Raw genomic sequence first — 21,413 nt, 5'->3', positions numbered from 1 at the left:
ATTTGACCCTTCTGAAACAGAGTTATATCTTTTCCACGACCACAACGAAATATTGGAGTGTGTGACTTTTTTGGCCAGTGTACATACTTCAATTCTTTTGTCTCATATTTTTTCATTTCACCTTTTATGTCACACTTGTCATTGAAACAGTTATTAGTTATCTCCTGCTTCAACATTTCTTGCAAAATAACAAAAAGGATGACCAAGCAAACAGTGCTTCAAATGCATTTATTATGAAAATTACAAATCTCAAAGCCCACATATTACAAATACACTAAATTTAAAGCTTTATAATTACTTTGAATCAGATATGAAATGTAAGGTATGCAGAATTTGGTAATTATGACAGTTTTCTATTTTCTGGTGTCAGATATCATCAGTCTCATGTCTCCTCTCTGGTGCCTCGTAGCCATTAGCAATCAGCTGTTGATTTGGTTCACAGGACATCTAAGAATTCTTCTGTGGTACCTTGATGGTCACCTGAAAACACAGATGAAAGGATTTCAGAATATCAAGAAGTAAAGAATATTGAACTAGTTGTTATGTATCTCAGTGTATAATCATTTCTTCAAATAAATACTGCATGCAGTATTTCATTTCAGTTAGACTTGAATCAGATGAGCTAAAGTTAGCTTAGTTTTTAATTCTCAATTCTCGGGGCACCCCGGTAGCTCAATTGGTACAGTGTGCACCTTATGTACCGAGACTGTCAGAACAGATGTTACATGTGTCAAAAGAAGGGTCTCTTCTATTTTAACTTCAATCAGCAATCAAGAACGCACTTTATTTCTTCAGCTATGAGCATGATCTGCAGACTACAGGTAACCTACAGGTGATCTAACAGGATGTTGGTGTCTCCTCCTCTACTCTCTTGTAAGTCTGTTGAAAACTGTCCGACTTGACTGCAGACTTTCGTCACAACCTCCTGCTGTTGCCGCCTGATCTCGTCAAGTCTCTAGGCGAGGCACAGTTCATCTCGAAAGTACCTATTGTCTCCGAATGCATTGCCTCGATTTTTTGCCTCTGCTCTAACTGAAGGGAGGACATTTCAGCTCTCAAGTCTTTCAGGGTAGCCTCACAGGAGAGCTGAAGTTCCTCATGAAGAAGTTCAACTGAACTGTTGGAGCTCTGTTTCTGGACTAGGTTAGGTAGATGGTGAATTTAGCTAATTTTTTGTTAAAACCCCTGAAAACTTGGCTTGAAATAGTTTACTATGATGTCACACAGTGTTTTCAATGGGGAACTGAAGCCACCATCGCTGCTCTCTTTACAACTACCAGACTATATGGACAGACACAGCCAATTTACTAAGGAGGACATGGGAGTTGTCAGAGTTTGTTTGTTAGTCAACTAGTGTTATTGTTTGACTTTGGCATTTTGACACATTTGTCTGGGTCTGAACTAACGTCACTTGCTGCAGCAGTGGGAGAAGAGAAAAGTTTTGCTGCACACACATAGTAAGTTTTCTGACTGGTTTGTGGAATTATTTGCATAATAAATCTGAGTTCAAACACGTCCAAATCAAAGCCAAAATAGGCAAGTGTGCAAAAACGTAGAGGACAATATTTCAAATATGGGTTAAATCTGATTTCTAATACTATTTACTATTAAATACAGAAGACCCTAAATTACATGGTTATAAGACCATAGTGGATTTGGGTTTACTGAGACTTTAAAAGAAACAGCTTGAGAGAATATCATATACAGTGGACTTAAAACACTGAGTCTGATTTCATTTTAAACTAATCTTGTTGTACAAAATGAGTTTGTAGAAACTAAAATGATCAGACTTCTACAGCAATTCTGCCCGTCATTCAACCTGAACTATACTACATCTTTAAGTTACTGAAATGTACTTTTTAAACTAAACTGCAAGACTACTGCTTAAAACTCAGTTTTGATTAATTCATGTTCCTAGTATTATGAACATACTTCTACCCAAAAATAACCATCCCATTATTTTAAGGGACAAATGACTGGTAGACCATGTCTGATGATGACTGATTATTAGTAAATGGAAAATTCTACATTTTATCTTAAAACACTTGTGGGATGGGTTTTTTTCTTACCGTTTTGACTTCTGTGTAGTTGTCCAGACCATACTCGCCCAGCTCTCTGCCGTTACCTGAAGCCTTGTAACCTCCAAATGGAGCCTGAGCCCCAAACACGTCATAACAATTAATCCTGCAAAGAAACACACACACATTAATAATAAATAAACTCCAGGCATAATCATTACAGCAACAGCTAATTCAAGACATGGATATTCCTTATCGTTTGCTGACTGACCAAGAATCTGATGTGCAGAAGTTGTTCTATATCACTGGTGCTCACAGTCAAAGTTAAAGCTGGGGCAGGCAATATTGTTTTGGTATCATTCAGAAATAATTTCATAATAACCTTTCAGCACATTGTAAATCAAGTGGTCCTAGGCAGAACTAGACTTCCACACCTCCTCTTGGCACTATTTTTAGCTTTTAGAGAATCTGGCCCATGACGGTAGACTTAAACCAATCACAGGTCATCTCGGACCAGGGGCTCCTATTGGCTGTTCTAATAGTGCAGCTGCTCATGCAAATCAATGACTGAAACTCTTGCAAGAAAAGTCACCATAATAAAACAGAATTATAATAAAGAGAATCTTAAAAAGAGTCTAAGGAGCAATTTGCTCACCCAGGAGTTTGTACAATACAACAACAAATACAACAAAAGCCATGCTGTTGAAACAATTTGATTGTGAATATTCATTAACAGATTCTCTGAGGACCTTCGGGTTAAAAATTAATATCTGCAGCTTACACACTAAAGTTTGCACAGCAATGATTTCAGTAATAGCACTCCTACCAGACTGTGCCTGCACGGAGCCCATTGGAGACATAGTTGGCCTTATCAATGTCCTTAGTGAACACAGCTGCTGCCAGACCATATTTAGAATCATTTGCTCTTGTCACCGCCTCCTCCAATGTTTTAAACTTCAAAATCTGCATCACCGGACCAAAGATCTGCCAGAGAAAACAGGACAAGGTCAGTAACTTCAATATTCAACATACAAGCAAACCATGTACCCCCTTCAACCACACACCCTCAGGAAAACAAAAAACATATGAGAAAAAGAGAACAACAGGAAGGGGGGGGGCATTACATACTACACACACAAGACTTCACTAGACATAAAATGTCTTTCTTTTTTTTGTTGTATCATGGCCCACATGCATCCTTCCACCTCCAGTATCCTCCAGCTCCACCCATCACCGTTCTCCCCACCCTAGACCACCACTGATAGAAAAGACCACAGGTCCTGCACTGTCCCTCCATGTTTATGATCTTCCAGGTCCAGTTACCTAGAGGATTAAACTCGGTAGGCATCTTTACTGGTGTGTTCTGATGCACTGCGTAGAGAGGGGCGAGGTTACTTATACAACACTGGAACTTAGAGATAGTTCACCCAGAAATGACAATTCAGTCATTATCTTCTCACGCTCATGCTGATTGAAGGTCTGGTTTAGTTTTTTAGTCCACAAAACACTGCTGGAGTACATGTGAACGTGGCTCCAAGCTAAGGATCTACAGTGAAGATTCAGGGTAAAAACATGGTGTAATTTTTTTTTTTTTTTTAGTCCACTTGGCATGTGGGGCCTTCAGGAGATGTGGATTACAGCAGACAAGCAGTATGGAAGCATTTCTGTTTTTATTCTGTTGTTTTTTACATTTGACAATTTACACCATTGGGCGGTGGTGCAGTGGTTAGCACTGCTGCCTCACAGCAAGAAGGTCCTGAGTTCGATCCCCCACCTCCCTGGCTGGGTCAGGGCCTTTCTGTGTGGAGTTTGCATGTTCTCCCCGTGTCTGCGTGGGTTCTCCGGCTTCCTCCCACAGTGCAAAGACATGCATGCTAGGTTAATTGGTGACTCTAAATTGCCTGTAGGTGTGAATGTGAGTGTGAGTGGTTGTCTGTCTGTGTGTCAGCCCTGTGATGAACTGGTGACTTGTCCAGGGTGAACCCCGCCTCTCGCCCAATGTCAGCTGGGATAGGCTCCAGCAGCCCGCGACCCTTACGGAATAAGTGGTTACAGAAAATGAATGAATGAATTTACACCATTCACTTCCATTGTTTGGGAGATTCTGCAACACTGTTCTCCTGTGAAACTCGAGCAGTGTTTTGTGGACTAACAAAATAAATCCATGAAGGTGAGTAGATGAGTGAATTTTCATTTTTGGGTAAACAATCCCTTTAAAGAAAGCAGATAAATAGTTATTTGTATGTAGAATATGATATCATACACCCCTAACAGCAACCAGCTACAACAACTAAAGTATTTAGATCCATTATTTAAATTTAGAACCACAGACATTTTTATGATAGATTGTGAAAAAAAAATCTAATTTTCAGCATTAAAACAATAATGTCTGAAGTGTCAAATGAAGAGCTGTACATAATATTAAACAGACTGGTTTTATATGGTGAAAATTAAGTTTGCAAATTGCATGATTGCAGCCAACTTGACAGTTACATAAAGCAATTCAAAAATAATCAGTCTCATGCCATAGGATATAATAGTCTATTTCACAAGTGTGTAGTGTAGAGTGTGTAAGTGTGAAGTCTCATTTTAGCTACATTTCCATCTTTGTGTCATACTTCGCATCACTTTCAGACGGGATAATGTAAATTGTAAATTCAGATTTCCTGACAATAGTTGCCTACTTCCTGTAATGACTGTCCTCAGAAGAAAGCTATCTGTACATTAATGTTTGTTCATCTGTTGGAGGAGAAAACACAACCTGCTGAGTGCTCAACAGATCACCCAGCAGGTGCTTTGTTGAGGTTCTGCTGAGTGCATCCTCTCTTTTATTCAAGGAGAATAAATAGCTCTTTGCTGCCACCTTCTGACATCACTATGAAACTGCATCAACTGTGTTTGATATGATTATATTTTAGATGACAGCTCTGATTCTCATCAAAACTTTAGATGAAAGCATAACAATAATTAAGTTAGCAGTAACATTAGTCGCCTGTGTCTCGCACATGTTTGTTATCAGCATTACCAACCTGACAGAGTCTAAAGTATAATCTCAGTCAGAAGCATCCAAGTGACCATCATCTGTTTCATTACTTTTATTAAGACACACCCTGATACAGTGAACATTTTTTTGTGGCCTAACCTGCCAGGGGGACTCAAGAGTTGACTGCACTAACCATCTTGAATTAGCAACACTGTATGGTTTTGAATTTAATTATGACAGAGTAAAAATATTAATTAAAAAGGACAGGCATACAGCAATGTGTCATATACTTCACTTTGTTTCTGTTTAAATTGTCTTTATTTAGGCATTTTAAATGTTCCATGCTATCCTACCTCCTCCCTGGCAATGGTCATGTTGTCCTGGACATCTCCGAACACAGTAGGCTGGATGAAGTATCCTCTGTCTGCAGCCACTCCCCCTCCACACATCAGCTTGGCTCCCTCTCTCTTCCCACTGCTGATGTAGCCCAGAATCTTGTTGAACTGCTCCTGATCTACCTGGACAGGTCATTAGGAAACAGCAGTCCAGACTGTGTGAGACTGCATACCACAGTGTTTGCACTCTCTAGGAGTCTAAGTGCTGAATATGTTCCTGAACACAATGAATGAGGGATAATGCTCAAAAAGGTGTCCATTACCAGGAATTAATGGATGAAGCGGAGACCAGAACTGTCCAACACTTAGTGTCAGAATATCCAAGCAACGGCTCTGTGAAGTTCAGACATAACTTCCCAATACATGCACAGAGTTTGGATATCAGATGCCGATTTGATTTTTAACCATTTATTTAAAATTGAACTTCAAGATGAAATCTGTAACAGATTTACTGTAATGAATCATAAAATTACCATGACTTGTCATCAGACAGTAAGGAAACATGCCAAGAGAAAATACCGTCTTCTTCGACAACACTACAGCATGTCGTCCTGTCAAAGTTCCATTCCACATCAGAATGTCTGTTTTTGGACTCATGATTCTGCATGCTGCCCCTTTCACATTTATTACGGTTAAATTGAGCAATATGTTAATGGAGTATGGCAGTCACTGAACTTCAGCTCCAAAGTGTGTACTTTCAGAGCAGTGCACTTTTGTTTGTTGTGTGTTAGGGTAAGTGATTGTGTGTTAGAGTAGGTGATTGTGTGTTAGGGTAAGTGATTGTGTGTTAGGGTAAGTGATTGTGTGTTAGGGTAAGTGATTGTGTGTTAGGGTAAGTGATTGTGTGTTAGGGTAGGTGGGTGTGTGTTAGAGTAGGTGATTGTGTGTTAGGGTAAGTGATTGTGTGTTAGGGTAAGTGATTGTGTGTTAGGGTAAGTGATTGTGTGTTAGGGTAAGTGATTGTGTGTTAGGGTAAGTGATTGTGTGTTAGAGTAGGTGATTGTGTGTTAGGGTAAGTGATTGTGTGTTAGGGTAAGTGATTGTGTGTTAGGGTAAGTGATTGTGTGTTAGGGTAAGTGATTGTGTGTTAGGGTAGGTGGGTGTGTGTTAGAGTAGGTGATTGTGTGTTAGGGTAAGTGATTGTGTGTTAGGGTAAGTGATTGTGTGTTAGGGTAAGTGATTGTGTGTTAGAGTAGGTGATTGTGTGTTAGGGTAAGTGATTGTGTGTTAGGGTAGGTGGGTGTGTGTTAAGGTAAGTGATTGTGTGTTAGGGTAAGTGATTGTGTGTTAGGGTAAGTGATTGTGTGTTAGAGTAGGTGATTGTGTGTTAGGGTAAGTGATTGTGTGTTAGAGTAGGTGATTGTGTGTTAGGGTAAGTGATTGCGTGTTAGGGTAAGTGATTGTGTGTTAGGGTAAGTGATTGTGTGTTAGGGTAGGTGGGTGTGTGTTAAGGTAAGTGATTGTGTGTTAGGGTAAGTGATTGTGTGTTAGGGTAGGTGGGTGTGTGTTAAGGTAAGTGATTGTGTGTTAGGGTAAGTGATTGTGTGTTAGGGTAGGTGGGTGTGTGAGCAGCAGCTGGGTAACATGAGGTGCATTCGAGATGAACCAGCCCTGCACAGAATCGATCACTAGCGATCACCACATAATGCATGGCAGTTAGATTTGTGTGACTTGATCCCGACTTGCTCTGATGTTATACACACATAGCAACAATAACCTCATGAGATTAAGGTGGCCACAGTTGAGCCAGTCACTACAGTTTCTCTCTCACCGTCTGAAAGCGCCTGGATGTCATCTGATCAATGAGCTGACAGGCTCTGATTGGCTCTTAGTTTTGACAACAAACACCATGTGTTGTGTAAAATACACATTTTTGTCTAACTATAATATTTAACACTGGATATATTAGTCTTATGTTGTGCATTGAAGTTTTAATCTGTTAACAAGCAGATATCTTGTGGCTGATAATAATAAAGGTTACATATATGACTTATCAAACAGTTACAAGGTGCTTTACAGGGCAGATAAAAGAACAGATGATCATGTAACAGAGGAGGATCTCAATTTCAACTTTGATCAGTGATCAAAAACGCATTTCATTTCTTCAGCTATGAACATGGCCTGCAAACTACAGGTTACCCACAGGTGATCTAACAGGATGTTAGTGTCTTTCCGTATATTCTCTGACATCTGCTGGAAACTGTCCTACTTGATGGCAGCTTTCCATCACCGTCTCATGCTGCAGCCGCCTGATCTCATCTACACTCCAGGTGAGGTACAGTTCATCTCGAACGAGCCTACTGTGTGACAGGAAGTGTGTGTGTGTTACCTGAGGTCCCTGTTCGGTCTTTAAGTCAAACGGGTTTCCCACCACTCGTCTCTTTGCTCGCTCAACACTCCGTTCCACAAACTCATCATAGATGTCTGCTTGGACGTAGGTTCGAGAGCCAGCACAGCAACACTGGCCTTGGTTGAAAAACAGAGCAAAGTGGGACTGCTCCACCGCATCTTCCACTAAGTGAGGAAACATCAAACAGAAACTTAATTTTAGTGGAAAATAAGCAACAATCAAACAGCTCTTCCACTATTAAATCAACCTGTGGCTGCTACTGCACTTCAGGTCTGTCCTCTCTTAAGAGAGCAGTTGACAGCAAGTGAAACTTGTCTTTGCTGACCTCAAGTGGTTTCATTTTTAATGTTTCTGGAGTGATGTAGGAGTGAATTTAGAATTTTAGAATTTTGAATTTCTTTTGGTTCACAAATAGAAATAAGAACATCATGTCTAAATCTACAAAATCATGTAAATAAATGCCTCTTCCAGAAAATGGCAGATACTTCAATGATGCAGTGAAAAAGTCATTTAACATAACTTTGACACTTCTGCAGTCAGAAAAAGTGTAGGCTGAACCTATAGTTTATATGACCTGCTCTTAACAGCACATCATATTTAGCGTTCAACAACAAAACAAACCAAAACAGGCAAATAAAATAATAAAAATAACAACAAAGACAAAATACAACACAAAAACAACTTGCAAAAAGCAAGTTATACACTTTAAGTTCCTGTACCCTGTACTTCTACAGCAGTATTACAATCTGATCATCCATTCTCATATTTGATCAATACATTATTTTTAAATTTTGTTGTGTGCTTACTGTGTGACAGCACAACATTATCACCTTTAGGTGTGTTTACAGTGCAACAGCATGTTTCTGACCACTCCCAGCAGTAATGTTAGGACATAACCCTTCCTTTTACATGAAATGTAATGCAGCATGTATTCTGATGTAACAATGATCAGTAATCACTATCATTTATAATTGGGCGCTCAGACAAACTTATCAGCTATCTGTGTCTGATTGGAGTACATTGCATCGAATATTTGGGGTGATTGTTGCCGTTTTATTTTGTTAATGGTCTGCGAAGTGAGAGCCGGTGCTCTGTGACACACACTCATTCAGCAGCACATTTACACACCACCTGAACCGAGAACGAGTGCACTGAGCTGGAGGAGCTGTGACTGCAGCAGTTCTCTCTGTAAAGCACACAAACACAGCTTTGGAAACACAGAGAGAATACGTACTGTTGGCATCAGACAGGATGATATTTGGACTTTTTCCTCCCAGCTCCAGGGTGACTTTCTTCAGGTTACTGCTACCTGAAGCCTGCTGGATTAGATGACCCACCTAATGCACACAGAAAGGAAAAGAAATTAATGGCAGCAAATTATTAGAAATTAGTGCTATAAAATGACTACAGCTTATTCCAGATGGCATTACAAGTGACCAAAGTGATGAGAAAGAAGTTAGCCAGGTAAAAAATCCTGCATGGCTGTAGTAACACATCTTACAGCACAGACTGCAGGATAAGGTTGATCTGTCCATGTTGAAGCCGTTTCTTTCTTCTTTGTTTACTTTCTCTTTATTCAGTGAGAGAAATGATTTACTCTGCCTTGAGTCATCATTATTTGCTCTGGCCATGCCAGATTTACACAGTGCCCACAAAGCAGTGATCATGCCTCACCCAAATTAATAACTGACTGCACAAGTCTTCACCCTTTAAGTCAATATTTAGTAGAGACACGTTCAGTTTCAGTTACAGCCTTCAGTATTCAGTCTACATGGGCAGGTGCAACTATCAACTATTACTATTACTACTATTATAATACTATTACTATATGTCAGTTCTATTGAAGCGTATGGGAGGTGTAATGTTAATGTTGACATCTGAAGAACAATGGCAAATAAACAAATGCACAGATTTGGAAAAATCAGTCAGTATGTTGTATGTAGTGTAATGTAGTATGTAATGTTAGAGCCACTTTCCCATGAGGTCATTCATCATAGATCTGTTGGGTTGGGTTAGACTTATCACAGAACTAGACAGGACATTGCCGCTTAGCCTCGCTGCTGGTATTACATTTGTAAAACTTTCCTCATGCAGAAAAAAGCCATTTAAAAACCTGTGATGTCATCACAAAGTGAAGTCTATGCGCCTAGCAGGAACTCGCCAGATGAGCAACTCACAGTGGACTGACTGGGTGCCATCTTTGCCTGCACTGTATATTTCATTATAATATATCTATGACAGTAATACAGAGAGAGCTAGGTTCACTAGCCAGTTACCTTATCATTTGGCAAACTTAACTTTTTAACCGGCTCATTACTGAAACAAGTCTTTATAGACATCACAGCAATACAATAAACACACTTAACATCGACAAGACAGAGCAACATCATGAAGAACAGAGATTTTTTACATTATTCAGTACTTTTTCAGGCTATAAAATAAATTTGCTAAAATGTGCAGTCTTTTCTTTACGTAATTTATCAGATTATTTATTTTGCATATGTGCATATTTTCTCCCTTATTGATTATAAGATGTTGTACAACTGTCCATCAGTGGGTGTGACCAATGTCTGAATGTTGACTCGACAGAGCTGGCAGGAGTCGCTTAAACCGTGTTTAAGACAAAAATCTAAAAATTATATAAAAATCTATAAAAATAGTTTTATTTATTAGCAGTTATCAAATAACAACGAAGACTGAAGTTAATTCTCATGTTTAATCTAGGTCTGCAACATCTATAAAATGTGAAAAAACAGTGAAAAATGTGCATCCCAGTTTCTTTAAGTCCAAGGAAATGTCTTTAAACGTCTTGTTTTGTCAGTCCATAGCCAATGATATTAGTTTAATTTAATAAAACAGAGAAAAGTAGGAAATCTCCATATTTGAGAGGCTGAAAACAGCACAATCTGCCAGTTTGTATGACAAAATACTTAACAATTAATCGATTATGAAGAGTTTAATAAATTAAATCTTGCCTTGTCCAAGTGTGTAGTCTCCATTGTTGAGTCCTACTCTGTACTGTATTCTGGCCAGAGTATCAGCTAATGTGTTATTTGACTTCTGTATTTAGAATAACCTCCAATTAAACTTGCTTTATGTGTCAGGGTTGCATTTCTGTGACTTGTTTGAGTCTTTGTCCCGACGTGGTTAGAAATATGTCCTGGCTTTTGAGATCAACAACAACTAAATGGCAAAAAGCAGAGAATTTTCATACCTCAGTGGAGCCAGTGAAAGCCACCTTGTCAACATCCATGTGTCTTGCAATAGCAGCACCAGCAGATGGTCCCATGCCAGGCAAGATATTCACAACACCTTCAGGAAAACCCACCTACAAACAGATCCATGTCAACACAAGCTCAGGATCATTTGGTCATTACTGACTACATCTTTGTAGAGAATACAAAATGCAAAAGTAATAAAGTGGACAATTACACACAAAGTGTTGCTTACTGGGGCAGATTTGGGCAGTTTGGGTTGCACTGTGCAGGTTAAAAGCTTGGGTGAGTGGACAGGAGATTACAGTGCATCAACTGATGGAGTATAAAGTATGAAAAAAGTACCTCTTTGATCAGGCTGGCTACGTAGAGTGCTGTGAGCGGTGTCTGCTCGGCAACTTTCATCACCACAGTGTTGCCGGTCGCAAGGGCAGGCCCAAGTTTCCATGCCTGCATTAGCAGAGGGAAGTTCCACTGCACGGAGAGAAGGATTGATTGATTAGTTGGTTAGAGTCGATTTCTGATTCCAGCTTCAGTTTCCAGCTTAAATGTGAATATTTTCTGGTTTCTTTACTCTTTTCCAACAATAAAGTGAATATCTTTATGTTGTGGACAAAACAAGACATTTGAGGACGTCATCTTGGGCTTTGGGAAACACTGATCAACATTTTTCGCCATTTTATAGACCAAACAACTATTAATCAATTGAGAAAATGAATTGACTAATTAATGAAAATAACCATTTGTTGCAGTCCTAATAGCTTTCCTGAGTAATAAAATGCTGTTGTGAAGTGTAGTGGCATCTGATCTTACAAATGCATTAATCTGCTACTCCAACTGTACTTCCTCAATACGATACGATATGATATACTTCATCGACCCCATAGGAAAATTTGTTTTGGACTCGAATGCTGCACACAACATGCCTCCACAGTGTGATAAAACAAACAACATAATAAATAAATTGCACATAATCCACATTGCACATTACAGATATTGCACATACAAATACATAACACATATTGCACATATCCTGTGGTAAAAAACACCATGAAACTATTGCACAATCCCTGCAGCCTCAAACAGCACTATTTAAAAGTTTAATGGAGGCAATGTTTCTGTCTCACTAGTATTTTGAACAACAAACCCCCACTAACTAACTCATTCTGAATCTTTAACAGTCAAAGTATGACCTCATAGAACTGATTAAAGAGGTTACTTTTACACAAAAATTCCCCAGCTTCAGTTTTGATTCTTAATTGGAACAGAATGACAATATGCTGGTGGACAACAGATCATCATGAAGTGTAAAACATCTGAAAAAATGCCATATATAGTGTGTGTGTGTGTGTGTGTGTGTGTGGGTTTGTCTCACACCACAACACTTTATAACACAAATGTCTATTTTTGCCTTTGATCTGGATGGTTTTCCAGACGCTCTGGTTTTAGATGACCCATTCCTGTGCACTTCCATCTGTGCACTGAGGACCAGAGGAATCTGTGAGCTCATGTTTCATTGGCTTTGGCAGATATGTCTGGCTAACCCCCCATCCAGAATGATTTCCACCCATCCTGCATCTGGTCAGAACACACAATCACAACAGTTTATTTAATATGAAACAATGACTGACACATGTCAGTGATGTCACACATTCGAAAACAACACACCGGACTCATGAAACTTGGACCAAACTGTCCAATTAGACAGTGTTGATCAAATATGAATCAAGATTGTGTTACTACATCGCCTATTTCTGCCTAAAATGATTTCAGAAACACGTTTTTGTGTTCTGTTTAGCTGGAATGTGAGAAAGTTTGCCACCAGGATGCCATTTTTTCTTGCCTGAAACTGGACCAAACACCGACCCAATCTGCATCTGTCACACATATCATTCCTCTGACTGTAATTGCCCCTTGGAATCAAAAATGAACTGTGAAGCTGGGCTATCTGCTCTAGAGTGCACTCTTTTTGTTTTAAAGCTGCGGTAGGGAATCAGTGTTTAACCTTCACATATATATTATATTATTACTATTATCAATATTACTATTAATTTAGTTTACTCTCCCAACAGATAAGTGTGTTCAGTTATTGGTATCTCAATTATTGCTATTATGGTTGCTGATGTTGCTATAGTTGTTCTTATTATCAGTATTAAGATGGTTGTAGTGGTTAATGGTATGAATAATGTTATTGGCAATAATATTAAAGTTATAAGGATGTATTGTGATGATTGCAATGACGGTAATAATAACAGTAGTACTTACTGCTGTTGTTATTGTGTCAGTATCGTATATCATAATTATATCACATTTTTAATTATTTTATTATTATTATTATTGTTATTTTTATGTTGCAATGTATATATTATCTGCATGTACTGTATAATTTCATGCACATTCAGACCGCAGGAGGAATAGTGGCAGCTAATGGGGACAGATGGACGGACGGATGGACAGACACACAGACGGGGTCACACACGGACACACACACGTTCACATGTGTTTTTTTACTGTACAGCATTCCAGGCAAGTACTTTATCATAACCTGCAAGACTTTCTGCCACTGAGTCAGGCTTTCACTATTTCAAGGGGCATGCACTCACATCTGCAACAGCCAATAGGAATGCACAGTCTCTGAAATGACCTGTGATTGGCCAACGTCTTCCATCATGAGTTACATTTTCTAAAATCTGAAAACAGATTCAAGAGGAGGTGCAGAAGTCTAACTTCCTACCAGACAGTCCAGTGCAGATACAATTCTAGAATGAGCAAATCTTCCAACTAGCAGAGGAGAAACAAACAAATGTAATTTCTTGAAAGGGACTCCTGTTATCCAGTCAGATATCTACACATGTAAAACTTTTAGCAATTTTAATTTGAGATCCCTGAGGAGTGTGAACAGGCAGCAGGCAGGATAGTCTTCAGTGACCTTCATGACGTGTATATTTTGTGCAGAAACCTGATATTAATCCTGCCATTGCAAACCTAAAGTCAGATTTTGATGCATAACTATTGCAAGTTTATTTTTTCACTCTGTCCATCTTCACTGTGTAGTCTGTGTCCCTCTGTGTTATCTGAGGAAACTGTGCTGGAGGTTCGAATTCCAGATGTAGTTTGCAGAGTGGTCAGTCAGCTGGGAAAAGTCAGCAGCTCTTTGTATATTTACTCTTGTTTAAAAGGATGTGCAATATTTCATTATTTTTCTATTTTTCCTCGCTGTCTACCCCCCCACACCCCCGACCCCAACCCCCCTCACCGGTATGATCTGTCCACAGACTCCAATGGGTTCATGTCTGGTGTAGCAGAAAAAATCTCCATCAATGGGAATGGTCTTACCCTCCCATTTGTCAGCCCAGCCAGCATAGTACCTAAACACAACACACCTGGTTAACTTGTTATGTACTAACAAGGCAGTGTTATATCAGGGCTGCATTTGTGACTCTGTTTTCAAAACGCTGTTCTCCTCTGGCCAAGCACAAAATGAAGCTTTAAAATGCTAGAAAAGCCCGTGTTGTGCATTTGTTACCTGAGACATTTCACCACATTGGGCAGATCCACAGTGTAGGACACAGCATATGGCTTTCCATTGTCAAGGGTCTCTAGTTCCTGTGACAAAAAACAAATTATTTGGAATGAAAAGCATGTACAAATTACAACCAATTTCAATTGCACAATATTAGGTTGTGTGTGTGATTCCAAATATCATATAAAATACATAAAATGCTGTTATTGTTATAAAGATCTGTAGAAGAGACATAAAGCGTCCCATATCCTGAAAAAGCAAGGGTTTTGCAACAGGTATTTACAACACAGTGGGATTTTACAACAGACAATCACAGCAGGTTTTGTAACAGCCAATGTGAAAGTGAATCAGCATGAAGTAGTGAGATTAATCATAAATTAAGTTCGTGTTTGTTTCAGTCCACTTTTGGACTGGTCAAAATTTCTCAGAAGATGTTTGTGTTGTCTCCTGGGGCCAGTATTTCAAAACTTTTAATCCAGGTCAGAATTATTGAGATGTTGTAATCACTTTTTTTGCACTCCCAGATAAAACTGATCTTGTAAGTTCTGTCTTGGGTTTTGCAGTCTTTGGATAGACCTCCATCTGTTGGTCAGGGTAACATTTCATTAAGACAGACATGAAAATGCTGCTAGGGGCATTATTGCTATTAATTAAAAGTCTCACTGAATAAAAGAAAACTGTAAAACACATGGGCCTAACTGCTTTGTTACCACGCAACTGTTAGTAAAACAATGGGTCACTACAACATGTCCCATTGACCGTCCACCTGGTTCATCTGGTTGCAGTGCTCATTACTTGGGGATTCCACTGCAGTGAGGAGCCTCGCATCCTTAAGTGATGTTATGAAGCATAATGCAGGTGAGACTTATGTTGCACTTTTGGAGAAGAAATGTGAAATTCTTGTTTTTGTACCTACCAATTTTTACACAACAGCTTGATTTTAACTGAAAATATTGACTTATTGTTTGATTAAAAATAGATCTGTTTTGACATGATCTGTTACTTTAATATGCAAGAAATTAATAAAAGAACGATTAAATAAATCCCCAAAATAATACCCAATAATACCCAAAATAACATTTGATCTGGATTCTGGGAAAGACTGGATTACCAAAACCATATCTCAGTTTTGTAGGACAAGGATCAAACATCCTTGTAAAACATTCCTGTTTTTTAATGGACTGTTGTAAAAACAACTGTGCTGTGATTGGCTAACGTAAAAATACCCGTGCTATGATTAGCTGTGGTAAAACCCTCCAATGCTGTGATTGGCTGTTATAAATCCTTGATGTGCTGTGACTGGCTGCTGCAAAATTCCCCTGTGCTGTGATTGAGTGTCAAAAGACCCTCCTGTGCTGTGATTAGTGGTTGTAAAAACCTGGGCTATGATTGGCTATTGTAAAATCTCACTGTCCGATGGCTGTTGTACAATCCCCCTGAGCTGTGAATGGCTGTTGCAAAAAACACCTGTGCTGTGATTGGTTGCAAGTAAAAACCATCCTTTGCTGTGGTTGGCTGTTGTAAAATTCCCCTGTACTGTGATCGACTATTGTGAAGCCCACCTATGTTGTGATTGGCTCTTGTCAAACCCCCTGTGATATGATTGACTGTTGTAAAACCTTCCTGTGCTGTGAATGGCTTGTATAAAATCTAATAATGACTCACAGCAAGGTAGGCAGAATCCCTCTCAATGGCATCAGCCAGTCGGTTTAATAGTAGCCCGCGATGAGAGGCATCCATGCGTCGCCATGGTGATCCCAACTTAAAGGCATTACGTGCTGCTTTCACTGCCTTGTCGACATCTACCTGGAAATATGACACCACAAGATGATTAACCACGGATTTCAATGTGTATCAAAAGTACAGTCCACTTCTTCTCTGTCAATTCATTTTTTGAGCAAAGCATAACAGCTAAAAACACTTTTATGTTACATTATCAACGTCTCATACTTCTAAAGCTCCAATGGAATTGGATTTCCTTGAGAAACAAGTTCTGGTGGAACATACAGATGAATGGCACAGAAGTGCATTATGCTACAAGAAGAGAAATGTTTTTCTGTTTTTTTTTCTGATTGCTAATGACTGCTGTCTAACACACATAACTGTGCTACACTATAACTCAAGTAAAATTGAGCAGGTCTTAAGAGGACTGGATAAATCTGTTACATTCTTAACATATATAATAACAGACAACTTAACAAATCCCTAACAGTGAAGCCAAAAGAGGGCTGGCTGCAGATGGAACAGGACAAACTAAAAAGATTTTTAAAAAAAGGGAGTTTCATGTCATGATTGACAGCTGAGCCCTGGTCACATTTGGATTGTGTGTGTTGGTGGGACCTCAATACATCGACTGAACCCTGAGCATTACTGCACAGACTCTGCCTCAAAATGACATCACCAGCCCAAGATGGTAGAGCTTCTATCAGGGACATTTTGACCTAATTTCTTTACAGTGAGAGGGAGCGTCATCCATTGTCATTTACAGTCAGTGGTTATAACATAAACAGAACCTAACCTTCTCTTTTGCATTGGACAACTTAATTTCCTCCCTAAGTCTGTTTACTTGTGGCATTCCCCAAGGATATTGGATTTGGTCCACTGTTATTTTTTTTATTTCTCAACCACTGCCATGCAGATGACATGCAGTAATAAGTGACTCTAAAATCCAATTATTTTAGCCGTGCAGCTGATCTAACAAAAACTAAACAATTTTACTGCTTTTGCAAGAAGTTGTTCTCCATCTGCGTGGACAAAAAAAGTACTCCGACTGGTTCATGCATTTAGAGAGGGCATCATCATGAATCTGTAAAAATATAACTTATAGAAATGTCAGGACATTTGGTTTATAGAGCAGATGTGCATGCCGCAGCAGAAGTTCAGTTGGATCAACACTTCAATTTCAGTTGAATGTTAATTTAGTTTAGTTTAATATTATTTGCAGTAAATCTTGCCCACAACAGAGCTTACCTCATCAGCCTCTGCAACTTGACAGATGATTTCACCAGTTGCTGGGTTGATGGTCGGGAAAGTTTTCCCACTTGCTGCATCCTGCCACTGGTTGTTGATGAACAGCTGAAATATTCAAATGTATCATTACAAGAGGTGCATATAAACCAAAACAAGCATTTCCTTTCCTTTTAAAACTTTTACATTTCTTTTTTTTTAATGAAATAAATAAAAAAACAACATTAGAGATCACATTACTCCGTTTTCTACCTCTGATGCTGTGACTTGTAAATTCCACGCTGCTGAACAACAAACTCTTACCTTTGTCCAACTACATGTCTGACCTCATGCCAGATAAGGACAAGAGTCTGTCTTTGAACTGCCACTCCTGATGTTTCTCAAATTTTCCCTTTTTTTATGTGCTTTTACAGAGCTCAAACTGAGTCACAGTTACTGACATAAAACAATGACAGTGTATGCAGTACTTACAACGAATCTGACAAAAAAAGTGAAAGTACAACTTAAACTACTCTAAAAACAATGTTAAAAGATCAACAGTATGATCTCTTTCGAGGAAGTGTCACTATTATTCAAGATTATCCATAGACCAGAGTGATTTTCTAGGTTATCACTGATTAAGGAAAATCTGTGGTTACAGCTTTCTAACCAAAGTTACAACAAATAGTACATTAAGAAGTTAAGAAGAAGCAATATTATAATTTAGATCATTTTATTTTTGACTTGATGTCTTACAGTTATATGGAGGAAATACTTCTGCTTTAGTCCACAGGCACCTTCAAAAACCGTATTTCAGTAAATGTATGTAAGTATGAACAGCTAAATTTACATCACGTATGAACAGTAAAAGCAGTCATGTAGTGGTAAAATGTTCCCTGTGAGTGTTTTGCTGTTAGATCCCTTCAATTAATACTACTGCTGCATTAATGTGTAATTTTAAGACTAAGATGTTTGTAGTGTGACCTGTGAGAACCATGTATCTCTAAAAAAAAATTAATTAATTAATAAAAACAGCCTGTTTTCAATGCATCTTCTAGCTGATCCAGTGCTGGGCCAGTGCTGTGATCATTGGTAATGATAATGAACTGAATCTTTTATATTAAACTGTAACTGTACACACTCCTCCTGTACATTCATGTTGTTTAGCACCTTGTTTGCAGCCTGCATGGTACACTGTAAAACAAAGTTTTGGACATTGCCAACAAAATTATTAGCCCATAGTTCATCACAAGACAATTCAGAAAGAGTGACCAACAGGAGAAATGCCCTCTATAAACACTTCTGACATTCCATTATTAGATTTTTGGCCATTATTAGGAGCTTGTATATGGCCCACAGCAGCCTGATCAATTTCCCATGTGCCCCCCCCCCCCCCCCCATGAAAAATGACTGTCCACCTCTATGCATGAACACTGTGCAGCCCTGTGTTGTATAAACATAAATGAATTACCTTAGCAGTAGTTGTTGTGGAGATAAAACTGAGTGTTGGGGCACTGTTACATGAGCTTCAGCTAAACTTGGCCTCATCTGGCCCCTTCACAAACTGTTCATAAGCTGCCAAACAATCTGACTTGACAGGAGTCAAGGTTTACTGGTGCAGAAGAGCACATGTCAACATCCTAAACTGATAGAAAGCCACAAGGACACACTATTAATAATTAATCTTATGTAACAGTGATACACATCTTGGACCCCGACAGGATGCCCTCCGACCATTTTTTAATGCACAACAAAAATAAATGGATTCACACAGTTTTCCCAGGAAGGATGGACAGACATGCTAGTGTTGTATGATGGGATATGTAAGTGAGGCTATGAGTAACAGAGATGACTGATCTTTGTGTGATAGCCTCTCAGCTTGTGCCAAGTATGGTAAGATCTGAGGGTGAGATCTGCAGGGGCAGATGACTATTAGCTGAAGAAATGAAGATAATTCTGATCCCACTAAATGTGCTCTTCACTTTGTCCCTAGTAGCAGATGTTTGTTTATGAACACTGGAGTGAATGCATGAGGTAAGAGTTTCCAGCAGTTTAATGTTGCACAAACTGTTTAAACTGTTCCCAAACATTTACAACTAAAATACAGTTGCAGTTCTTAAATGCAGTAAAAGCTGAGTCATAGTCCTTTTAATGTTGAATCATCGCATCTGATAAACCGCGTTATTATGAATATTTGTTTATTAACTGTCCCCTGACCTCCTGTCAGATTGTCAAATTGGCCCCTGGACAGAGCAGTCTGTTATATAAGCTCATCACACCATGTGACACTTATCTCTGCAAGAAGGATTTCGCAATAGGAGCTGCATTCCTGCCTGCAAGGAGTCTTTCTACTGTTCCAGTACTTCGGCCTGACCGAGCTGCTGGTCCCAGAACTGCAGTGGTGTCAGTCTGGGTCCCGGGCCTGGAGCTGGAGCTGACCTCAGCTCTGATCTCACAGGTTGAGCAGCTTTTTGAACATCACTTAACTAATAATGTTCGCGGTGAAAATTAACACTCGTTGACTTGTTTGTTCGCAGCAGTACGCACTCACTCACTCACTCTCTCTCACACACACACACACACACACTTGTTGATTGCGCAGTTGGCCAGAGTCCAGCTGTGGCTGCAGATCGTTACCTTGTTGTAGTGGACCTCGGGCTGGGTGCTGGGTGCTGGGATGGCGGCTGCAGAAAAGTGTCGCACCGACAGGCGGCTCAGTGTGGGCAGAGCCCGAGAAAACACGGTACGGATCATGATGCCTGTCCTCAGCAGACTGCACAGATACTTCCTTCTTCTTCTATTAATACCTGTTCAGCCTTCTTCTGAACAAGAAATTCACGGTAGACAAGAAGCAGCAAACACGTAGTGCTGCCCCCCACAGGTCACTTGTAGAACTCCATTCTCTCTCCTTCACATCAGGTAGATCTGATCAAATGTTTTCTCAGACAAGTCAAAGCCAAAATAATCCGGAGATCCGGATGTCTCCTGGAGTAATTTGATCTAGCCTATTTTTTTTTTACACTTATTCTTAATAGTGTGCAATAACAAAGAAGAGATATAGATTAAAGATATAGATACTGGATATGGAAGCACATTCCCACCATTGAAACAAAATTACCTCCATGGAAATCATAATTATGAGATTAAAAAAAAAGTCTAAATTAATTGGATAAAATTGTCAAAATTATTACTTTTTATCATAGTTTTGACTTTTTGTCTCATAATTTTGACCTTTTTTTGTCTCTATATATCTACAGAAAACACATGACACTGACAGGGGGTCCTTTGAGAGTTATCAATATAATTATTATAGTATTATCTATCTAATCTTTCAGGGGGCCCAAGATTTCTGGCGGCGCCCCTGATTGGAAGATCCTTCATCATGGCAGAGGGGACACAACTTCCGGGTGAATGGAGGACAGAGGAGATGAGGAGGCAAAATTCAACATAATGAAAAGTACCCTCTATCTCCTGTTTTCTTTCTATTATCATTATATTGCATGCCTAGATCCACTTCAGGATCTAGGATCAGCCAAGATGGTGTAAATGACCAAAAGACTGGAGGGCACTCATTAATCTTTATAACACAAATTTTCTCCGCTTTAGATTTTAGCTTATTTCCCAAGTTTGTTTTGACCAGTCTTGGTCCTCCCAGGTATTCCGAGTGGCGGTCTAGCAGGCTATTTGTGTAATAACTCTGGTGAAAACTTAGACTCAAACACAGAAAACACACAGGAGGCAGGAAAACCGTGAGTATTTTTTAACCTTATTTGTAGCAGGTACTGGAGGGCTGCCTGTGGGGCCACGCAAGGATTTGGGGCTAGAAATATAAATAAAGATTTAGGCAAGTACTGTCAGTAAAAACAGCATAAATAGAAAAGTAAGAGTACACAATAAAACATGAGGAAAAAAAAACCAAAGTGGCTAAAAATGTACAATATAGAAAAACAGTATTTACAGATGTTACTGATATTTACATAGGT

General features: G+C 39.2%; 1 protein-coding gene across 1 annotated transcript; it reads right to left on the bottom strand.

Annotated features, from left to right (window-relative positions):
- Positions 1-211: 211 nt before the first annotated feature.
- On the bottom strand, positions 212-20,239 carry LOC146321042 (aldehyde dehydrogenase, mitochondrial-like). Its single transcript, XM_084726031.1, has 13 exons — positions 20,068-20,239; positions 17,455-17,559; positions 16,150-16,290; positions 14,488-14,567; positions 14,218-14,329; positions 11,307-11,435; positions 10,961-11,074; positions 8,981-9,083; positions 7,726-7,910; positions 5,355-5,519; positions 2,845-3,002; positions 2,070-2,184; positions 212-480 (listed from the first exon to the last, which is right to left on the bottom strand). Exons 1-13 carry the CDS (start codon positions 20,182-20,184, stop codon positions 448-450), a joined length of 1,557 nt encoding a protein of 518 aa, XP_084582157.1. The 5' UTR covers positions 20,185-20,239; the 3' UTR covers positions 212-447.
- Positions 20,240-21,413: the final 1,174 nt, after the last annotated feature.

This window comes from Lutjanus erythropterus, chromosome 9 (genome assembly GCF_056507025.1).
Source record: "Lutjanus erythropterus isolate fLutEry1 chromosome 9, fLutEry1.hap2, whole genome shotgun sequence".
NCBI classification, from domain to species: Eukaryota; Metazoa; Chordata; class Actinopteri; order Lutjaniformes; family Lutjanidae; genus Lutjanus; species Lutjanus erythropterus.
This window is presented reverse-complemented; position numbering and strand designations above follow the sequence as displayed.

Bases quoted from the DNA above. Each gene is read 5' to 3' on its own strand.
- LOC146321042 (XM_084726031.1), bottom strand. From the start codon at position 20,184: ATGATCCGTACCGTGTTTTCTCGGGCTCTGCCCACACTGAGCCGCCTG. The intron at 16,291-17,454 runs GTAAGCTCTGTT...TCATATTTCCAG, and splicing joins AAGTTGCAGAGGCTGATGAG to GTAGATGTCGACAAGGCAGT. The intron at 481-2,069 runs GTAAGAAAAAAA...CTGTGTTTTCAG, and splicing joins ACTACACAGAAGTCAAAACG to GTGACCATCAAGGTACCACA.